General features: G+C 36.2%; 1 protein-coding gene across 2 annotated transcripts in view; it reads right to left on the bottom strand.

The window, feature by feature from the left end:
* Positions 1–3,321: 3,321 nt before the first annotated feature.
* xpo1 (exportin 1) overlaps positions 3,322–21,680 on the bottom strand; it is a 37,549-nt gene continuing 19,190 nt past the window's right edge. For both annotated transcript variants that reach the window (XM_002939505.5, XM_004914701.4), the window contains exons 4-25: positions 18,366–18,438; positions 17,656–17,717; positions 17,521–17,565; positions 15,383–15,564; positions 14,733–14,781; positions 13,374–13,493; positions 13,161–13,289; positions 12,157–12,315; positions 11,388–11,585; positions 10,939–11,077; positions 10,360–10,541; positions 10,097–10,253; positions 9,834–9,997; positions 9,142–9,276; positions 7,919–8,102; positions 7,133–7,239; positions 6,559–6,753; positions 6,219–6,387; positions 5,748–5,882; positions 5,398–5,557; positions 4,598–4,694; positions 3,322–4,371 (exon numbers count right to left, since the gene is read on the bottom strand). In XM_002939505.5, the coding sequence (XP_002939551.2) occupies positions 4,225–4,371; positions 4,598–4,694; positions 5,398–5,557; positions 5,748–5,882; positions 6,219–6,387; positions 6,559–6,753; positions 7,133–7,239; positions 7,919–8,102; positions 9,142–9,276; positions 9,834–9,997; positions 10,097–10,253; positions 10,360–10,541; positions 10,939–11,077; positions 11,388–11,585; positions 12,157–12,315; positions 13,161–13,289; positions 13,374–13,493; positions 14,733–14,781; positions 15,383–15,564; positions 17,521–17,565; positions 17,656–17,717; positions 18,366–18,438 (2,988 nt within the window). In that variant the 3' untranslated portion in view covers positions 3,322–4,224. The remainder of the gene's footprint in view (positions 4,372–4,597; positions 4,695–5,397; positions 5,558–5,747; positions 5,883–6,218; positions 6,388–6,558; positions 6,754–7,132; positions 7,240–7,918; positions 8,103–9,141; positions 9,277–9,833; positions 9,998–10,096; positions 10,254–10,359; positions 10,542–10,938; positions 11,078–11,387; positions 11,586–12,156; positions 12,316–13,160; positions 13,290–13,373; positions 13,494–14,732; positions 14,782–15,382; positions 15,565–17,520; positions 17,566–17,655; positions 17,718–18,365; positions 18,439–21,680) is intronic.

The raw sequence follows: 21,680 nt of genomic DNA, 5'->3' as shown, positions 1-21,680 counted from the left end.
CCAGGACACATTTGCTATCGTTGTAGTTGAGAAGGCTTTTAAAAAAGAAACATTTTGTTGGTAAAATGTACAAACCGGATTACAAAAAAGTTGGGACACTAAACAAATTGTGAATAAAAACTGAACACAATGATGTGGAGGTGCCAACTTCTAATATTTTATTCAGAATAGAACATAAATCACAGAACAAAAGTTTAAACTGAGAAAATGTACCATTTTAAGGGAAAAATATGTTGATTCAGAATTTCATGGTGTCAACAAATCCCAAAAAAGTTGGGACAAGTAGCAATAAGAGAAAAAAAGTAAATTTGAGCATAACGAAGAGCTGGAAGACCAAATAACACTAATTAGGTCAATTGGCAACATGATTGGGTATAAAAAGAGCTTCTCAGAGTGGCAGTGTCTCTCAGAAGCCAAGATGGGTAGAGGATCATCAATTCCCACAATGTTGCGCAGAAAGATAGTGGAGCAATATCAGAAAGGTGTTACCCAGCGAAAAATTGCAAAGATTTTGCATCTATCATCATCAACTGTGCATAACATCATCCGAAGATTCAGAGAATCTGGAACAATCTCTTTGCGTAAGGGTTTAGGCCGTAAAACCATACTGGATGCCCGTGATCTCCGGGCCCTTAAACGACACTGCACCACAAACAGGAATGCTACTGTAAAGGAAATCACAGAATGGGCTCAGGAATACTTCCAGAAACCATTGTCAGTGAACACAATCCACCGTGCCATCCGCAGTTGCCAGCTGAAACTCTACAGTGCAAAGAAGAAGCCATTTCTAAGCAAGATCCACAAGCTCAGGCGTTTTCACTGGGCCAGGGATCATTTAAAATGGAGTGTGGCAAAATGGAATACTGTTCTGTGGTCAGACGAGTCACGATTCGAAGTTCTTTTTGGAAATCTGGGACGCCATGTCATCCGGACCAAAGAGGACAAGGACAACCCAAGTTGTTATCAACGCTCAGTTCAGAAGCCTGCATCTCTGATGGTATGGGGTTGCATGAGTGCGTGTGGCATGGGCAGCTTGCATGTCTGGAAAGGCAGCATCAATTCAGAAAAATATATTCAGGTTCTAGAACAACATATGCTCCCATCCAGACGTCATCTCTTTCAGGGAAGACCCTGCATTTTTCAACAAAATAATGCCAGACCACATTCTGCATCAATCACAACATCATGGCTGCGGGGATTTGTTGACACCATGAAATTCTGAATCAACATATTTTTCCCTTAAAATGGTACATTTTCTCAGTTTAAACTTTTGTTCCGTGATTTATGTTCTATTCTGAATAAAATATTTGAAGTTGGCACCTCCACATCATTGCGTTCAGTTTTTATTCACAATTTGTTTAGTGTCCCAACTTTTTTGGAATCCGGGTTGTACTTTCTGTATGAAAAGAAACTTAAAATTTCTTCATAATTGTGTGTCTACCTTAAAGGGCACCTGTCAGGACCAAACTGTTTCCCACATTTGGGGTGCAGTCTAATACTAGTAAATCTGCCTTGAACTTACTCACTGAATGGTAGGCCTTCCACATTAAAGTGAATGGTCCAAGGACCTTCACAAAACTGCAGTTTATGGATAAGGATTCACCCGGAGTAATACTGTGTAAACACAATGATTGCAAAAGGCGTGGTCTTCCCGTACCAGTTAGTTGAACAAAGGACTTCCCATACCAGTTAGTTGAACTGAAGAAGCTGCTCGGAAGAGTAGTGAAACATCTTTACTCAGAAAGTCCAGTTGCTCTAGATTTACTTATACTAGAGATTCTGGATATTTTTTTTACACACATTCTGTCCCACTCTCATCCTTGAAAATGCTCCTGTGCTGCAAAAACGATGACCCTCTACACTGGCTTAGAGGAAAGCCTTGCAAACTTACCACTTCACTGTTCCAAATGTTATGAGTCAGTGCTATGAGACGCAGGCCTGGAATTGTGGCGAGGCCACAAAGGCCCGGGCCTAGAGCGACACATTTATGAGAGAATGAGGGGGGAAGCCTCGGGGCGCCCGGTTAAGAAATCCGGCGCTGATGAGATGTGTGTGGTTATCATGCAGAGTTTAGCTAATTATTTTTCTGGCGTTTTGAAAGATATTATACTCAGTGTAGTAGATTTTATCACTGATAGATTACCCCAGTGGGTGTGGTGTGTTTAAAGAATAAGTACATTTTTTTTTTTTTTTTTTATTTCTAAAATGACTCTGTACAGCCCCCCAGATCATCATACCGTCTTTCTGCATCTAGATATATTTTGTTTCTCTGTTACAGCCATTAAAGGAGAAGGAAAGGCTAAGTCACTTGGGGGTGCCAAAATGTTAGGCACCCCCAAGTGACTTAGAACGCCTACCTTGTACCCCGGGCTGGTGCCCCTGTACGGAGGGAACAGCACCAGCCCGGGGTAGCTGCCGGCGCTTCCTCCTCGCTTGCGCGCGCATGCGCAGTAGAGTGAAAAGCCGAACTTAAACATTAAAGTCGGCTTTTCACTCTACTGCGCATGCGCCGGCCGGCGGATTTCGCCGGCAGCGCGCAAAGGAAGGAGGAAGCGGTGTCTACAGGTGCCCCGGGCTGGTGCTGTTCCCTCCGTACAGGGGCACCAGCCCGGGGTACAAGGTAGGCGCTCTAAGTCACTTGGGGGTGCCTAACATTTTGGCACCCCCAAGTGACTTAGCCTTTCCTTCTCCTTTAATACAACTCTTTACTGACTTCCTTGTCTAGCAAAAGCTCAGCCTACTTTTGCTTTCTTCGATTACACTGTACAGTGAATAAAGGGAGCTGGATCCTTATTGACTTTAAAAGTAAAGGGAAACTGCACAGGCTAACACATGATGTCCTTTGGCTGCTGCTCGCTTATGTTGCTAATCAAGCATCTATAATTACCTTTTTAGCCACCTACATAGATCTTTTGAGCAATCTTCGTTGTGTGAACTTGTGCTGTTTTATCAGACGTTGTACAGCCATTTATCTCCCTATAAACAGAAGTGCAGTAACCAGAACTCCCCATTAATAAATTTGCAGTGCAATATAACTCCAGACAAATCTGGCGTAACCAACAATTTGATTGCTGCCACTATTAATGTCAGCAGGTCTTTAATAAAGCCAGATTCAGAAAGACAGAAATAAAATATTAACGTTCTTAATGCACTTCCTCCCCAAAGAGCAATTATGAATTCTCTCAAATCTGAATATACAAATGTAAAAAAAATAGCAACATTTTGTGCATAGGATTCAGTATTGGCCAAATCCCAAAATTCTGGATTTACTCTATTCTTAAGTAGTATTATTTTGCAATTATTCACAGACAATAAAGCAAGTAAATGTAAACCAAGTTTATTTTGCTTTTTAAGTAGTAGTGTTCTTAAAGCACTACAGCATGGTAAACAATGTAAATTAGTACAAGTCATCTCAAAAGCCAGAGTTTTATGAGTTGTTAAAAAGATGCAAGCCTATTCTAACAGGATAAATATTTTTAACCATTTCACTTCTCGTTAATGAAGGCTCACAAATGAGCAACACTCCTCATTGAGGAAAACAAAAAGCTGTTGTCGACAAAGCGACAGCACACACACAAAACAAAAAACTGTGTAAAAATAACTAACTGTACTGTGTTCCCATACTTTCTGAAGTCACTTTACAATGGGATGATATGCACATGATCTTGCTGCACCAATTATCTTCTGTTCAACTTGTAGTATGTATGTATGTCTAGCCCACCTCAACCCTAAATGACGGTTAATTGTTCAGCGAATGCAGCAGTGCCATACTTGTCTACACAAGTCAATTTGTTATCAACTGAAATTCCTTCTAGGCTGCAAAATCAATATGAAAGAAAAAGGGAAAAAAAACTCATAAAAAGTATGTGTCTTTCATGGGGAGGAATTACATTTTAGCAGACCTAACTAAATACAAGTTCTGAATCAGTTCTTCTGTCCTCAACCCCAAAGCCATAAAATGGGCATGAAAGAATTTTAAAAAAGGAAAAAAAATCCTTAATGTCATGCAAACCTAAAGATGACCAAAGCTTTAAACAATGGAAGGATATTTCACAGAAAATTTCTTATACAAAAACGCATAATAAGAAAAAGGGCCACTAGGTGACATTATAATTTACAAATTGGCATCATTTTGGTCAACAATAATCAAAGTGATGTTTTCCTGAACAAATTGGATGTTTAGCGGGAAGAGGGAAGTTAACGGCTTAAGTTGACTTTTAAAAACTAGTCACACATTTCTTCAGGAATTTCATGTGGATTAAGTATGCCAGGAACAGACATCTGGAGTTTGTGTTTTTCCTCTTGGGCTTGTCGAAGGGAAGATTCCCTTTCTTCCAGAAACAGGTCAGAGGTGTCTTCACCAGCATATTCCTGCACATAAAAATACAATATGTAACATGTCACTTCGTCAGAGAAATAAATTGCTGAATTAGCAAATTTTGCATTACATTACATTACAGTCTTAAAATATATACACAAAAAAAAAAAAACATTTTCTCCAGTTACAACTGTGAAGCTAAACATAAGTTTAAAAACAGAAAATTATCAGTAAAGGGAGGGGGAAGGGGACAGGGAAAGAAATACACTGACAACATACCTTAATCTGTACAAGAAAGTCCCTAAGATGTTCCTTAAATGCAGGAATATCCTGGTTTAAACTGAAGAGGCCAGTCACAAAAAGTTTAACCTGTGCACTGAAGAGAACAGAGAGAAAAAAGTCACATTTGATTAACTACCAAGATTTTATACATTCCTATAGATTTCTATCTGACATTCTGCACAGAAAAATGAGGTTCTACTGTATAAAGCCCACACAAAATATGCAGATTTCAGAGCAAAATATAAAACCAAACCTGGACATATGAAAAGACTTTGCATTTATTACTGTCAATGTATTCAGAAATAATGCACTTTGATAAGAAAATAAAATGAAAGCTTTTCTGTTAAAACGTGTCCTGCTTACTTCCATTATCCCCTAGGGAAGTTCATTTTAATGTCCAGAGCCAATCTGACCCTTCAAGAGGTTTTATGGCCCAAGTGATCCCGAGAGAACCAGATACTTAAAAGCCATCATGAATTTAATAAGAGGCCTATATATATGTATCACATTATATAAACTAGCAGTCTTTAGAAGCAATGGTACATGGTGAGATTTCTAGGGTTTTGCCCTTTAGCTTTTGCTCAAGACAGGTTTCACTAAAATACCACTGAAGTCAAAGGAAGGGAAATTTCCAGAATTCTGGTGTCTGCTGAGCTGAAAATCACATACCATAAAAAACCCAACACAACTTTTTTTTTGTCATTAAGTCACATAATATCCCTATTGTCTTAAAAAAAAAAAAAAACAACAAAAATAAAAGGCGCTTTTCTTTATGGTCATATATTTAACATACTCACTCTTGTAAGTGGGGAAATGCAGACTTTAAAAGGTTAGCCACATATTCTTGAATAAATAGCTGGTTGCTAAGAGGACTAGCTTGATTCAAAGGCGTACTTATTTTTCCTTCTTCCACTAGATTGAACATGTATGCCAAAATTGATGCGTGCATTGTTAACCCTATAAAACCAAAAGAAAATGAGTTAGCATTAAACTAATGTAGACTAACAGTCATAGTATGTATATGAACTACCAGCTCCAATAGGGAGAGCAACAAGTTGTGTAAAAGCAATGAGGTTTTTAAATTTCAGATGCCTAGTAGGGCTGTCCTAAATCGTGAATAGCTCTATAAGGCCAATATAAAACGTACCGGCAGTATGTGATGTGTCTGTTACAACGGAGAATATGTGCTGAAGTATGTCACAGAAATAAGTTTGGTAGAAACTCTGAGCTGCAGCTTCCTCTTGAGCAACATTCTGCAACAAGGTGTATAGAATCTGTAGACCTGGAGAGAAGGAAAATCAATACAGGAAATCAATGCTACAGAGAATTTGCCCAACCATACCACTGCCTGCCACTTGACAATCCACTGACATAAATATATTATTAAGTGTGGACATTATGTGGCTATAAATTCATAAAAACAAATCCATGGCGTTATATGCACCTTCTATATAACATTTGGTCTTTTGCAAATTTATATTAAAACAAATGACCACAGAGATAGTTATAGTTAGTACATCTTCCAATGTTAGGGGTAGTTTCCATTTATACTACCAAAGTACAATGTAGACTGAAATTAAAACTATATTTTTCTTGTTTAGCCAAGCATATACCTTACCTGTATCTGCGACATTTCTCATTGTGTGTTTAAAGGCCCAAATGATAGAATCTAACACCAGTTTAAACTGAGCTGGGGGGATAGCCAAAAATGCAGGAAAGCAGTGGGAATTCACAGCTTGAAGAAGCAAGAAAAAGTTTGTCCTGTGCTCTGGATACTCTTCAAAGTCCTAGGCAAGAAGAAAAAATGATAGCCACCTAGAAGATTCACATACAAGTCCCACTTCTAACTACCCACCTTTTATTACATTAAAGGAATAGCCATTATATACAGTTATATATTCTAGACCAAAACATCTTCAATACGGAAGATTAAAAATATTAGGAATAAAAAAAAATACCTTGTTAATCATATTCAATGTGCATTCAAACACAGCATCAAATATTTGAGGTATTTCAGCCGTAATATGCCCCCCTAACTTGTTTACAATAGTAGCCATTGTGCTGAGTACTTCAGGCTCTCTGGCAGCCGGCACATTTCTCTGGTAATCAATAAGAACTGCGTCCAATAAGGGAGGAACAAAGTTTTCAGCAACCTGCCAAAGAAACCATTATAAGAAAATAATAAACACTACAACGTAGTCAAAACTGTTTTATATTAGAATTATTTTGAGAAGGGTATAAACAATACAGTATGTTGTGATCTGCTATAAATGGTGCTGGTACTATATGAATATAAGAAACATGAAGAAAATGAAACCCTGAAACATGTAATCATGCCTTAATTATTTACACAGCTTTCAACTGAACATGTAGTAATGTCTTTATACACTAAAATGTAAAACATTTGTATAATCTCTTATTTCCATTAGCCAAAATACAAAGGTGAAGAAATAAGATTAAAAAAAAAAGTTTTACTGTTCTTTAAAGAACTTCTAAATTTCCTAATTCCAGGCACTTATTCCTCATACTCACCATCTGTGGATCACTGGACCTGCTAACCCAGCCAGAAATCAGTTTTAGAGTTTCCCTTTTAACAGTCCTCATACTTCGGATCAGTGGTTGTTTAGTGACCATCTCACCTATAAGCATAAATAATTACTGAATTTGCATTCAGAGAAGCACATCTGTTTTTGGCTTAGTATTACTAAAATCACATTTTATATGTATTTTTAACAGTGTGATTTACACCATACTGTAATTAGTCAGTCGGTAGCCAAATATTTGTTACCTATATATTTTTGCTATAATGCACTACAATAACTACAGTGTAAAGGAAAGGAAATAATATGAACTGTAATAAAAAAAAGTCAGATATAAAGGTATTTCTGTTAACTCTAAAAGTATCTGTCATGTCCATGGTGTCTAGCTTTTTTCATGCATACCCCCATGTCTGAAGGGGCAAATTATAATAAAATGGTGATGTGCCTGTGGGCTTCAGACTTTTATTACAAGTCCTCGGGTTAAAAAAAAACCTGGATTGCGTTATACCGATCTGCACAACTACAGAATACCACATTCTATTCAGACAGTGACTAAAAAAAAAAAAGGAACAAAAAAAACAGAGGGAAGGAGAGAAGAATGAATATTTAAAAAAAATATGGGAAAGGACCAAAGAAAGCAAAGCATAAAATGTAATGAATCTTTCTAGAATTTAGACTTTAGCCCTGGATTAATGTTTCACAACACCTTAAAAAGCATTTCTCACTCTATTTGCTCCAAAACATGCAGTGTTGAATGAAATAAAAAAATCGTAATTACCATTTGCCTGTATAGCCGCAGAAATGTTTTCACTTAGGCACTTATACACATTTAACATATCCAGGTAAATTCTTCCCAACTGAATAACAAAAGGATGACCAACAGCTTTACATGCTCTTACATTTGTTTTCAAAATGCTGCCAAGCTGTTTAACAGTTTCTGGGTCCTTCAATATATCAACATTCTGTGAAAAGAAATAAATTACAAATTATATGAAACACAACTGTACAATGAAAAAGAGCAAAGTGTTTATGCATGTCATTAAAAAAAAAAAAAAAAAAAGAGAAAAAGAACAGTCCTTGTATGCCTTTACAGACATATGGTACATAGCAGATCCTGTCTAAATAAAGACACTTCACTTACCTAATCTCACACTGGCGAATACACAGTGATTTTAAAAAGTCAGTATACCCCCTTTTCAACATGATTTGAACAACTAAGGCTTGTGCTGAACATACTTTTTGCCTGTTGCACAAATAATCCTCCTGCATGGACTCCTGCTAACAAGTCACAATAGATGGTTAAGGGAAGGAGGTTGTATAATAGTGATTATCTAACTTACAAGAACCAAACATAGTGAAGCTTTAATATCCCATATTTTGTTAATAAAACAATGGCATGAAGTATGATTAGCACAAGACCTGTTTACTAAACTTATGTTGGGCAAGGGCATATACTGCCTCCTTAATACTAAAATGAATCAACCTAAAAGATGCCCACTTCTCCAAGTTGGTAATAGATTCTAGCAGACAGGCATGTGTGGAGAATGTTTCTGACTACTGTCCTGGCCACAAAATAGTATTAAGCTTTGGAACTATACCCACTGAGAGGAAATTAATGGTAAATGCCAGTACCGTTTCAGAAGACAGAAAAGGAAATACTGTGGGGGTGCTATTATGTGGAATAAAAAGATCTCCTCCACAATTTGTGCATTTTAAAAGTTTCTGTAAGTGGGTTAAGGTCAAACAAGTACACATGGGCTACATGATCAAACGTAAACATGCACTTGCCTGTCCAAGATCTTATTCCCAAACCAAATACACAAAGTTAGTCCTGCCTTTTCTTCTACACCTTTTGGGAAGGCTTTCTAATAGATGCTGCAATGTTGTTGGCAGGATTTGCTTCCATATAATTATAGAAGCATTAGTCAGGTTGGGTTTTCAGGTTTGACTCATAATTCAGAATTCTGTTGAAGTTTAACTTCCACAACATGCAGTTCTTACCTTTGTGGCTTGCTGAATTATACTGTCCCATACTTGATTAGGAAGTAACATATACTTTTCAATTAAATGCTCTTGTACTGTTTGGTCCGTTTGTGCCCCAATCATGTACCCAACTGCTTCATAGAATGTGTGAACCTGAAATAAAAATTGTGATCATAAAAGATGCACACTATGTTTTGTTATTTTTATTTTGCACTCAATAGCTCAAAAATAATCTACACCAACATTTAAACCTCAGCATATACAAAGGAAATGTTATGGGCAAAAGCAAAATAGCAGTTTGCAGACAGCTTGTGGACCTTGGCTTAAACTTTACAGACTGCTAAATATTCCTGAATATGAAAGACAAAGAATCCTCATATGTACCAAACATTTTTTTCAACATGTAACACTGCCTACAACATCTCTAGCTATAAAGCAATGATTCAGTCCCACAAAATCTCGCAATACAGGTCAAAATATTTGTCAAATTTACATAACCAATCATTTCATATACACATTTACATACTTAATCATATTCTTGCCATAACAAAATGTTGGCCTCTAGACCAACTTCAAATAGTCTCATATTATGATATACCACATACTAAAATTAAACTTAAAGGGGAATACCCCTTTAACTGCTCTCCCATGGATGTTTTGCATGGAGTCAAAACTTACAAAACTGCAAATTGCAAATAAGGAAAGACTACCTGTTGTGGTTGAAGATCACATATAATGGTATTGATATTGTTTAAGATCTCATCAATGAAAGGCATTACTTCTCCAACCTGCACTTGAACAAAGTGTCTACGGCACTTTTGTGCAATCTTAATGAAGGTATCACATGCCATATCTTGAACACCATCATGGGTTTCTAAAAAGAAAGACTGTGTGTAATTAATCAGGGTAGTGGTTTAGATATAAACTTGCATACCTGAAAAGCCGCCTTTATCAAATTCTTGGAAATACTTGCCATGCATAAATTCAAATAACTTGTTTACAACAGTCTTTAAAAACTTCCAATGAGCTCTCAGAAATCTGGGGTATTGGCCTACAATGTACATTATGTTTGATGCAATGATGGCTTTATTGTCCTTTCCACGCTTCTGTTCACATAGACCAAGGAGATCCTATAATGGAAATGTTAAAATGACTTATAAATATGCAAATACAAAAAAAGTATATTCAATGTGAAAAACATGCATGAAGCCTCATTTGTTTAAGGCGGCACCTTACTTTTATAACTGTAACAAGAAATCTCTTTTCATCTTCCTCATGCATAGCTCCACTGATTGATCCAATTGCCCAGCACAAAGTATTTAGGTTTTTCCAAGACCACTCAGTGCCATTAACTTGGTTATGCAGTTTTTCAGTCATAATTCGCTCAGTATCTGCATAATCCAGGTGAGTAAGGTATACTGAAAAGACAACACATTTACAATAAGGAGGATGGAATAGAAACATTAAGTCAAAGCTTTATTTAAAATAAAAGCACCAATTTATGGGTTAAAAAAAAAAAGTGTTTTTTCTAGACACACATAAGGTAAAAATGTACCTATTAAATTTCCCTACCCTACAAAATGGTGCCTTACAAAGACAGACCCATGTTCTAGGAATGTTGTACAATTGGTTAGTTTTCCTTTTTTTTTGGGTAGAGATCCCAGACAACAACTTTCCTATGCACAAAAAAGGAATACAGTTTTGCAGAATTAGGATTAGAAACCACTGTACATGTTATGAACCCTCATAAAAAAGTGAAGAATATTGAGTTTCTATGGTACAATCAACCAAAAATGAAGAGTAACGCACACTTACCCAAAGTTTCCCTCATGTTCTTGTACAAGTTAATAGAATCTGTGTCCTTCATGAATTCACGCACCACTTCACCCTGATCATTTTCCACTACTAGAACTTCCTCTGGCTTAGCCATACGACTCACCATCAACAGTCGAACCTTAAAAAAAGAAAAGTTAGGATTTACTATCATTATACACTAGACATTTTAATTAAAAAGTTACAAAGTTTCTCTGGACAAATTATTTCACAAAAAATTTCAAATTCAAAAAGCTGTTCGAGAATTTCTTCATATACAGAGATTACCTAACTGTTAGCTTAGCACAGTTATGTACTGGGGCCAAGCCTGAAAGCTTTAAAGGAAAAGTCTTGGCATAAGCACTTTTTTCTGTTTTGTGGACCAATAACTGCAGTCTATGTGCAGTAAATACTAGATATCAAAGTCAAATTTAGTAAACAAAATATTTTACCTTTGACAAAACAGGCAAATACAATTGCCTTCTAGGAGGAACATCAAAATGCTGGCTACCAGAAAGTAGTGGAGACGCTGATGTTGAAAATGGGCTCTCCCTGTACAGCTCTGCTGCTAGATGGTTCCAGTATTCAAGGCAGATTTTGAAGATTTCCGTCTCTTCCACTTCAGAAACAAGCAACATATAGTGTAGAGCCTATATATATTAAAATAGACAATATTTTTAACTAAAATATTTAAAGGGGATGCATGCAAAAATAGTGTTTTAAACACACACAAGAAATAGACAGATCTGTACACAAAATGTGATCTTTTAAACATCCACTTTTTCATATTTTAAAAGAATTCTTGCTGAATGACTAATTTTTGTAACACAGGGAAGGAATTACATTACAAGAATGTTGTAGTATGACATGCAATTGTTCTTAATTTTATATGTATTTTTAATTTGTTAATAATTTACTTGCTAGCATCCAATATAGCCTAGTAACTAGGCAGCTGTGTAAAGAAAAGAATGCAATATGAATATAAGAGGGCCTGAAGAATTAAATAATAAACAGTAACAATAAATCCACAACTTTACAGAGAAAAATATTTGGGTGCTGGAGTCAGTCAACCCCTCTCCTGGGAAAGAGACAGAAGACAGTCTTTTTGATATCCATTAAATCAATTTTTATACAAATGGATAAAAATATATGGCAATAGTGCTAATCTAGCTAATTGCTAACCCTAGCCATTGTTATACTAACCCATGCATTTTCACTAACCTCCATTAATGTTTCTCTCAAGTTGAGTCTTTTTTCTATAAGTTGTCCATGCTCTTTAAGAAAAGTACACAGAAACAAGCTGAGGTTCTGAATAAAATTCTGCTCATCATCTTTCCCATTTGAATAAGCAAGACGAATATTTGTATTCAAAGGCAGCATCTAAAATAAAATGACACAATAAATAAGTGCTATGAATATAGTGTAACATATTACATTATATAAATACACACACACACACACTAGGAATGATGGCACTCGCGTCACCAGATAGTATATATATGCCTAGGTGCAGTCCTCAAGTTAAATGAAAAAAAAAAAAAAAAAATTATATAAGCAATATGTATCTTGTGTTGGAATGTTTATTGCTGTTAAATTGATGTACCTTATACTTTAAAGTTTTCTGTATGAATCTATATATTTTTTGTATGAAACTTCCTATATTGTGTTTAGCAGATGGGCTTCTATTAGGAATGGGGGCCCAATAAACTAGATCACTGAATAAGTAAATGTATTTTTAATATTCAATATTTGTAAGAATTGAAGCTTTGTATAGTTATATGATGGACACATACAAACATTTTTTTATATTTTTTTTTTATACCTCATATGTATTATCACTACTTGTTCAGAATGAAGCACCTTATAGTGACAGGTGCAATTACGTGATGTCACTTCCTACTGAAAGTTTTACAATAATCATATCAATAATGTTAGTTATGGGTGAAAAGTAAGGTCTATCACCGCCAAGCTGTAAACAGGACTATCTAATAAGATGGCCTTGTGGTTGCTCAGATACAGCAGGGGGGGTCAGAGACTATCCTGCAGTGTGTGCTTTAAAGACACAGCAAAGAGCACAAAAAAAGCTTTCAAAAGAAAGCATTGGGCACTATAGGCCAGTCAACACTAAGGTAATTTGGAGCAGAACCATGAAAAATAAGAGGTTTGCTTAGGCTTCTTCATTAAAATGGATACCATGCAAAACACTTACAGTAATGATGACATACCTGTTTTAGCTGCATCATGGTCAGTGTAAAGAGTGTTACAAACTGCTCCTCATACTGGCTCACACTGACTCCAGCTATCTCAGTGAGGCACTTCAAAGAGACATTTCGGAACATAGGAACATTTAAAAACTAAAAAAAATATAAACAGGTTTGAGTTATGGAAAGAAAATCCACACAAGAAATCCACATATAACAAATATAAATGAACTGCACCTTATATATGAGCGTGCTGATGAGTTTGGTTTCAAAGATATATCCTAGAGGAATCCAGTTAAGAAATCGAAGGAGCGTTTCCAGAGTAGCATGAACAAGTGGAGCATTTTGTGAATTTTCCTAAAAATTTTTAAAATATTGAATTAGCATAGATTAGTACTAGTACAAGATGCATTGCCTGTTCTTACAATTAAGCATAAAAAGGTTTTATATTTGAATACCAGTTTCTAACTGTATATTATAAAGAAAAGTGTACACTATGGATATATTAGGGGTCAGTAACAAGTGCAAGAGCATTTGCAGGGCTGCAAGTTTATCTGCATCAGTCGCATAAAAAAAAAAATTAATATCAACTTTCAAGTTTGGAAAATTGAGTTTGTTTTTCTAAATCAAACAAACTCCTATATTGAATGCTCATTTATTTATTTATTAATAAGGAAAACACTTGAATACCTCAAATTTTTTCGAATTTACAAACTCAAAGAACTCAAGTTTGAATATGTAGTTTGACTTGCCTAGGACTTCCACTGACTTCTATAGAATCTCACAAGCTTTTAGATGGCAAATTTTTGCATTTGAGTTTTTGGGTATTTTGCACTTAATACCAGATATTCAAGATCTTGAAACATAATTTGAGTTCAAGTTTAAGAGCAAAAAAACTTGAATGTTGATAAATCTCCCCCTAAATGTACTGGCGTCAACCATGTTCTAGCACAGGGGTGGCCAATATGTCGTTCTCATGTGGATTTCTGGTGGGCCGCAATGAAGCCGGGGATGCGGAAGTGCTGCGTGAATGCATACGTATGCTGCGTCACGTATGTACTCATTCACGCCGCACTTCCGCATTCCCCGGTCATCAGTTGATCGGCGATGAGAAAGGTCTGGCCACCCCTATTCTAGCATGTTGTTATACTTGGCACCACTGAATGCCTCCTTTTGCCAGGCCACTTTAGGACGCCTGGCACTACTGCCACCTCTGAACCAGGCAGTAGTTCCAGTGCTCACAATGGCCTGCATCAACTGTTGAAGCAAGACTCAGCAGAACACATCACTCTCATCTCAGAGATTATTCCAACTGAAGCGTAAGCACTAATTTAGACACACTGCCTGCAATCGCTTCAGACGCATTTCCCCTGGCAACCACAATTACATTGGAATTATGTGAAAATGTTGCACTGTGGGTAAAAAAAAACACATTGTGTTGGAAATTTGTACTTTGCAAACTCAGAAAAATTAAACCCTTCTAACTACCCAAAATAGAAACCTCATTGTGACAATGCTAGTGCTAGAGACTATTTGCTGAAATGTTAACAAAATTTTTATTGTGGCAAAAACAGAGCAGCAACTGCTGTAACTTACCATTACAAACTGACACAGCTGAAATATCTGGGAGAACTCATTGCACATACTGCAAAGGGAAAGGAGCTTTCAGTTATTTATCAGCAGAGAACAGAATATAAAAACATAGAATAGAATATGTAATATATTTGTATACTTTGAGCCACATTTATAGAAATCACCTTCAAAAGGCCCAAGAGAAATATTTTAGAAAAGGATACTAACATTTTTAAAACTCATTGCTAAATCATCCCCACAGCTAGGGTTCCAGAGGGCCTTATTTTTAAGGTGCAGCTGCTATGATATACCATCTCACTTAGGAATTATTCATATACAATATTAAGTCATATTAAATAAAAAATTGTAGTGTTTTACTTAGGACATCTCAGGAAAGTAACAATTTAGTGGGTCAAAGACATATGTATGGTTAGTCATGCGAAGACGTGCAGGCATACCTAACCAACACAACCTCTATGGCAGGGTCCTAATTTCCCATTTTTGATGAGAAAGGTTTCCTTAGCTTTTTAGCACTAAAACATAGCACAATCGCACTCGGTTAAGACCAGGGTCTCTAACTGTCGCAGAATGCTAAATATGTATAGCCAGTATATTTACAAAACAAAGTATACACGAGCAGAAAGAAAGCAAGGGTGCAAGGTTATTAAACAAACCTGTCTTTCAGGTGTTTGGCTTTCACTTGTGTTATCTGACCACTGGAAAAATCAAAAACTTCTTCACTTAACAGTTTCAGAATGACCATGTTGTTCTGACAAAGGCTTTCACTGGTTCTGCTTGCTCCCACAATATCACTGATAAACGTGGGCCAATGTTTAGGCCATTCCTGTTTTAATATCTAAAAATGAAAAAACAGTTGAAAAATTACATTGATGTACCTGAATGGAAGGTTTATTCACTATATAATACACAAGAGGAAAAACCTCTAAAATTACCTTGTAAATGGTGCTTAGTGATGTGATTTTTGGTGATCTGGAATGTTGTGTACATCATATGACATACAGAAACATGATTTAAACAATTAACTATTAAAAAAAAAAACAAAAAAAAAAAAACAAAAAACCCTTAAAGAAAGAAATTCCCCCATGCCCAGTAAAAAGCACTATGCATGAGGTCTCTTGTATTTATATGGTAGTGATGAGCCACTTTGACTCCTATTAGTGTTATATTTTATCAAGGGCAGGGAGCTGGGTCACATTCCATATATCAACTTTTAAAGGAGAAGGAAAGGCAAAGTCACTTGGGGGTACCAAAATGTTAGGCACCCCCAAGTGACTTGAATCGCCTACCTTTTACCCCGGGCTGGTGCCCCTGTACGGAGAGAACAGCACCAGCCCGGGGTACCTGCAGCGCTTACTCCTTCCTGCTTTGCGAGCGTGCGCATGTGCAGTAGAGTGAAAAGCCGAACTTTAACAGAGAAGTCGGCTTTTCACTTTACTGCGCATGCGCCTATGTGTTAGTCTTAGTGAAACGCAGGCAGAAGGAGGAAGCGCATCGCTCCAGGTACCCCGGGCTGGAGCTGTTTTCTCCTAATAGGGGCACCAGCCCGGAGTACAAGGTAAGCGATTAAAGTCACTTGGGGGTGCCTAACATTTTAGCACCCCCAAGTGACTTAGCCTTTCCTTCTCCTTTAAAACGAATGTCTTGGCTATTTTTTCTGAGGGTTACAGTTTCCTTCAGGTGTTATAATAACACATTTTAAATAGTATATCTAAAAAGTAAACTTTTCCAGTTCATTAATAAATCCAGCCAGTGAGCAGCAGTAAGCCTTGTCTAAGTTCCATGGAGCTTATTAAAACGAAATGTTAGGGTCAATTTGTTTTTCTTCTAATAATTTCTCTGTAGCTAAAAAGATTCCATAGAGATTTTAAGTTTAATGTGATAAATGTGTGGCTCTACAAAGTGTACTGATGTATACAGTAGTAGTACTTACTGGTTTTACACTGACTTTTAGCTAATGCACAAAAATCACCTCTCCTTGTTTATATCTTTAAAGATCCTTCCCAACTTTTAGTCTTATGACACAAGACATGTTTGCTGCTGCTGTGAAGCAACTGTCATTGCTGATGTTGTGAAATGGAATGTCACAGAACTCTCATTTGAGCTTTTTATAAGCAGAGGTCCACGTGTCACAGATCAGCCAGGGTACTTTCCCTTATTTAAGAAAGAGCGATGACAGAAGAACAGATGCTTCTTGATGGCTACTATTTTTTCACTGAACAGAAGCAGGCAAAATGCCCCATGCACAACTGGGCTTATGCAAATTATCTATGTCCCTAGCAAACTTCTTCAGTCAGAAGCTCTGCTTGAACTCCATAAGAAGCCTAGGATGATTTTAAATGTTGATGGAATAAAGGCATTTATAGGCATAACTTTATGTCTTTTCCAAAGTCAGACATATTAACCAATCTCCTTGCCTGCTAACTTTCCTGTCCCTCCTAAGATAAAATATGTGACATATACATTAAAAGGTCCGAACAGAAGAAAATCTAGTGATTCCTTCCCGTCAGTAACATTTCCTCACTGCACTAAGCATGGCATAATGTGTCAGAACTTATGTGGAATCTACAGTAAGCATTTCTTTTTTTTTTTTCTGCGTAGGGCTTAGTATTTTGTTAGATCTTCTTAGGAAAAGTCACAAGAGTCAGGGCCTATATCTGCTTGCAACCTTTTCCCATTAAAAAAAAAAAAAAAAACATAGGGTCGACGAGACTGCAGATACAGTCCAAATCTACAAGTCAACTTATGTCATTAAATCTATTCAAACATCAGCTGAACATTCACTTCTACCAACCTGAACGAGAATCATGTTCAGTTTTCCGATATACACTTTTTCTTTCTACAAAAAAAAAAAAAAAAAAAGAGAAAATAAGTTTTGCATCTTAAGACCTAACTTTTTCAAATTTATGATGTGAAATAATGAACTTACTTCTACACATGTTGCATCTGAGGAAGTCTTTATGATTAGTCCCACAACATACTTTTTAATTCCTAAAATGGCAAAAAGGGCATTTTCAAACACAAACAAACACTTAATTAAATCCAAAATGTTATAACTAATAAGGAGTGAGTGAACAAGTAGTTTTCTGGTTTCAGATTTTGCAAGTAATACTACTAATTCAAACTAGATCAATAATAAATATAACTCTAACACAAGTCTACCTTTAAGGCATCCCTGGCTCATCTCACTCCCTCTCTTGGTGCAGATTTTAAAGGCATGTGCCACCCACACAATTTATTGAGCCAGTTTACACTTGCACATGTTGCTGAACCAGAAAAGGAAAATAGGTGGTAGAGAATGGGTTTAAGGGAGTGTACGGTTTATTGCATGTACAAGCAACAACTGTATAAAAAAAGTAATCCTGTTATGTCTAAACCAGTGGCTCGTGAGCAAGATGTTGCTCACCAACCCTTTGGATGTTGCTCCCAGTGGCCTCAAAGTAGGTGCTCATTTTTGAATTTCTGGTAAGGAGGCAAGTTTTGGTTGCATAAATCCAAGTATAATGCCATACAGAGCCTTCCAAAAAAAAAGGTTATGTGCATATCTCCCTTGTATCAATAGTTTCCAAACCTCTGTCTCAAGATTCAGCCTTTTACATATTTAGATCTATGACAGGAAAAAAAATAAATAAAATATACCTTCACATTGGTTCCGAGGAAGAATTTTCCACCTTGTTTTTATTACATTTTCCAAGATCTGCAGACCATAATACTGAAATTGGAGAAGAGAGATACGTGAGCAGGTTATTCAAAAACTGAATTTATCAAAAGCAAAAATATGCTTGCATGTCACATATAATCCACTCATTCAGACCTTATCTACAGCATTTTAACTAAACCATGTAATTTATCTAAAATTTTCATGCACATTTCTCTCTTACAGATTACACTAATACCTCCCCTACCCCCAAATCATGCTCACACCAGGAAAAAGCATTAAATAAAAAAACAAATCTGGAAAAAATGGGCTACTAACAGGAGGAAAAGAAGTCACATACACAATTGTTTAAATATTCAGATAACTGTATAAGAGACTCTAAATGTAATGGATTCCTGTTCCTCTTAATAGTTTAAGTTAAATATCTGCCAATAGCAGTAGCCTTCACTGGTGTGAATATTTATGTGCACTAATTCATATTCCCGCACCACCCACAGATAATTTCCAAAATTTTAGATGACCTTTTATGCTTTGTCAAAACACAACTCGCCACTGGCTAAGGTTTACCTTTCAGGTATTTTAATAGAAAGAACTTCCCAGTTGTGTTATGTAGATATGGTAGGTTATTTCAAAGATATATAGAACAGAGATTTCTGGTCAAAAATTACAGGAAAAAAAGAAAACTACGTTTAAAAGTTTTAAAGAAAGATTTAATCTCTACACAAAGATGTTTATATACTGCTGCTCCCACCCAAAGCCAAAACTTCCAAAGGAAGGGGTTGTCCGTATTTTTTTTTTTTTTTCAACTAACTTCTATTTTTAATTTTTGACTGTTTTTCTAATATTGAAGTTTAATGTTCCTTAATGTTTTAGACTGGCAGCTCAATAATCCAGGTGCAGACTTTGAACAATTTGCTACATTAGTTGATACATTTCTCAGCAGCCTCTGAGGAATGACAATTATTGAACTAATTCTAACAGATGCCTATGGGAGTATGCTTAGCAGGGCCAAAGATGTATTAACCCCTTAAAGCTGCTCAGACATAGAGGGAAAAAAAAACTATTCCTGGTGATCTAAAAACAACTGAACGGGGGGGGGGGGGGGGGGGTAGTGACCGCTTCTGTAATAGAATGTAATTTTTCTATAGTGATACCTCTATAAAAAAGGTCATTCTCTTGGTTCAGAACAAGCAAGCGATTCAAAATGACAATCTACGTTTAAGATTAGAAAATTTAAAAAAATTAAAAATTGTACTAATTGCACATGGAAGAGACCATACTGTGACTGGAATCAGTCACAGATTAGAGGTGTTGTGCAGGCTGGCCATACACAAATTCTCTCTCCTTGGATTGCACCGAAACAACCAATTTCAGTGCAATCTGATAAATACATCAAATTACTGTAGGGTCATGTACATTCGTACATCTAGTGATTTTTTTTTTATCCAACGTCAGAAAATCAGGGTAGGTTTGAAAGTTTTAGTCATTAACAATGAAATTCATTCCATTGTCCAACTGTTTGATCCAGTTATGCTAGCGTTGAACAACAATGTTTAGCAGTTGATACTTATTATAATTTTGAAAAATTATAATTTTGAATAAAATCTATTTTTGATTCTGTAGAAAACAAAAATGTTATATAACATTTCTAACATAACTAAAACACTTTAAATCCTAAAAGTCTGCTGTGGTCATCAAATTCTCCTTTCAAATTTACATATCTACCCCACAAACACTCCAGCATAGTACATAACCACCCTAATTTACAAACACAATATGTTCAGGCAATTCAAATTCCTCTAGCTCAAGAACCAGAGAAGCCAGAAGGATAATTTAAAACAAGAGAAAAAGTATAGAAAGAAAAAAAAAGAAAAACAGAAATAAAGGCAACATTAAAGGGGAAGATTTATCAATGTTCAGTTGATTGATTTTTATTTTTTCATGATTCATGTTTTTTTTTTTAGTTAAAAAAAACTCGAATTCAAATTATCTTTCAAAAACTCAAATGTCTGGTGTTTATTAATGAAAAAAAACTCAAACATAAAAATTTGCCATATAAAAGCTAGAGAGTCTCTATAGAAGTCAATGAAGTTGTCCTAGGCAAAGTCAAGCTATATTTTTAAACTCGAATACCTTGAAAAACTCAAGCTATTCCAGTTAATCTGAATGAGTTTTCCTTAATAAGCAAACATTCAATGTTTATTTGATTCAGAAAAACAAACTCGAAAATTGATAAATAAGCCCATAAAAGAAAAGGAAGGCCAGTAAAATGCAGGCTTTTCTGTCACTAGTTAAATGGGTCAGAAATTTCCTATCTTTGCAAAGATACATGGAAAAAAGGCTTGGGAGTGGCTGTGGAAGTTAAGCACCCTTTGAGAACATGTATGTAAGTGGTGTGCTGAAGATTTTTGTTTATGTTCAGAAATTTCCTATCCTGCCCCTTCCCACCTTGGCCTGAACTTTTAAAGAATCAGTATATCCCCTTATTCAACAAAGACTGTGCTAAACATTTGTATTTGTATACTGCTATATTTCGGTAATATATATGGTGTGCTATTTCTTAAGCTACTAAAGTATACAACTATATTACAGGTATGAGATCCATTATACAGGACACCAGTTATCCAGAAAGTTCTGAATTATGGGAAGGCCTTCTTCCACATACTCTAGAATAAGCAAATTAATATAGGTTTTTAAACATGATTTCTTTCTTCTTTGTATTATTATTTGAGGCAAAACTATACTATGGGGTTTAATTAATATCTAAATGATTTTTATAGTGGACTTAAAGGTATGGAGATTCAAATTATGGAAAGATCCCTTATCCGGAAAACCCCAGGCCCAGAGCGTTCTGGATAACAGGTCCCATACCTGTACCAGTATACAACCACCACCCCTCTTCCTTTTGTTTCTCATACAGAGCCATCAGGCGAAGCTCAACCCAATGCAGCTGCTTGCCACCTAGGAAGCCAGATGAAAACTAATAGGACAGGTGGAAAGAGGAGACCATTCAGATCAAAATCTTTTAACCCGCCAGGTCGATGAGGCGACCAATATCCGCATCCGTTGCGATATTGGTTGTCTCGTCGATCCGCCATAGACTCATCAAAAACGAGGTTTCGTACCATACAATCGGTGCGTGTCTGGCCAGATTTATAAATGGTAAGGCCTTGCCCTATAGCATCAAGAAAATGTAGGGATGTAGAATACAGAAAATAAAGGATAATATATCAATGGCTGTAGAAGGACAAAAACTGCTGAAGGTAGAAGATAACACATAAAAGTTAGAACAGAAG

Source organism: Xenopus tropicalis, chromosome 5, assembly GCF_000004195.4.
Source record: "Xenopus tropicalis strain Nigerian chromosome 5, UCB_Xtro_10.0, whole genome shotgun sequence".
NCBI classification, from domain to species: Eukaryota; Metazoa; Chordata; class Amphibia; order Anura; family Pipidae; genus Xenopus; species Xenopus tropicalis.
Note: the sequence above shows the minus strand (reverse complement) of the source record. Positions and strands in the feature narration are given on the sequence as shown.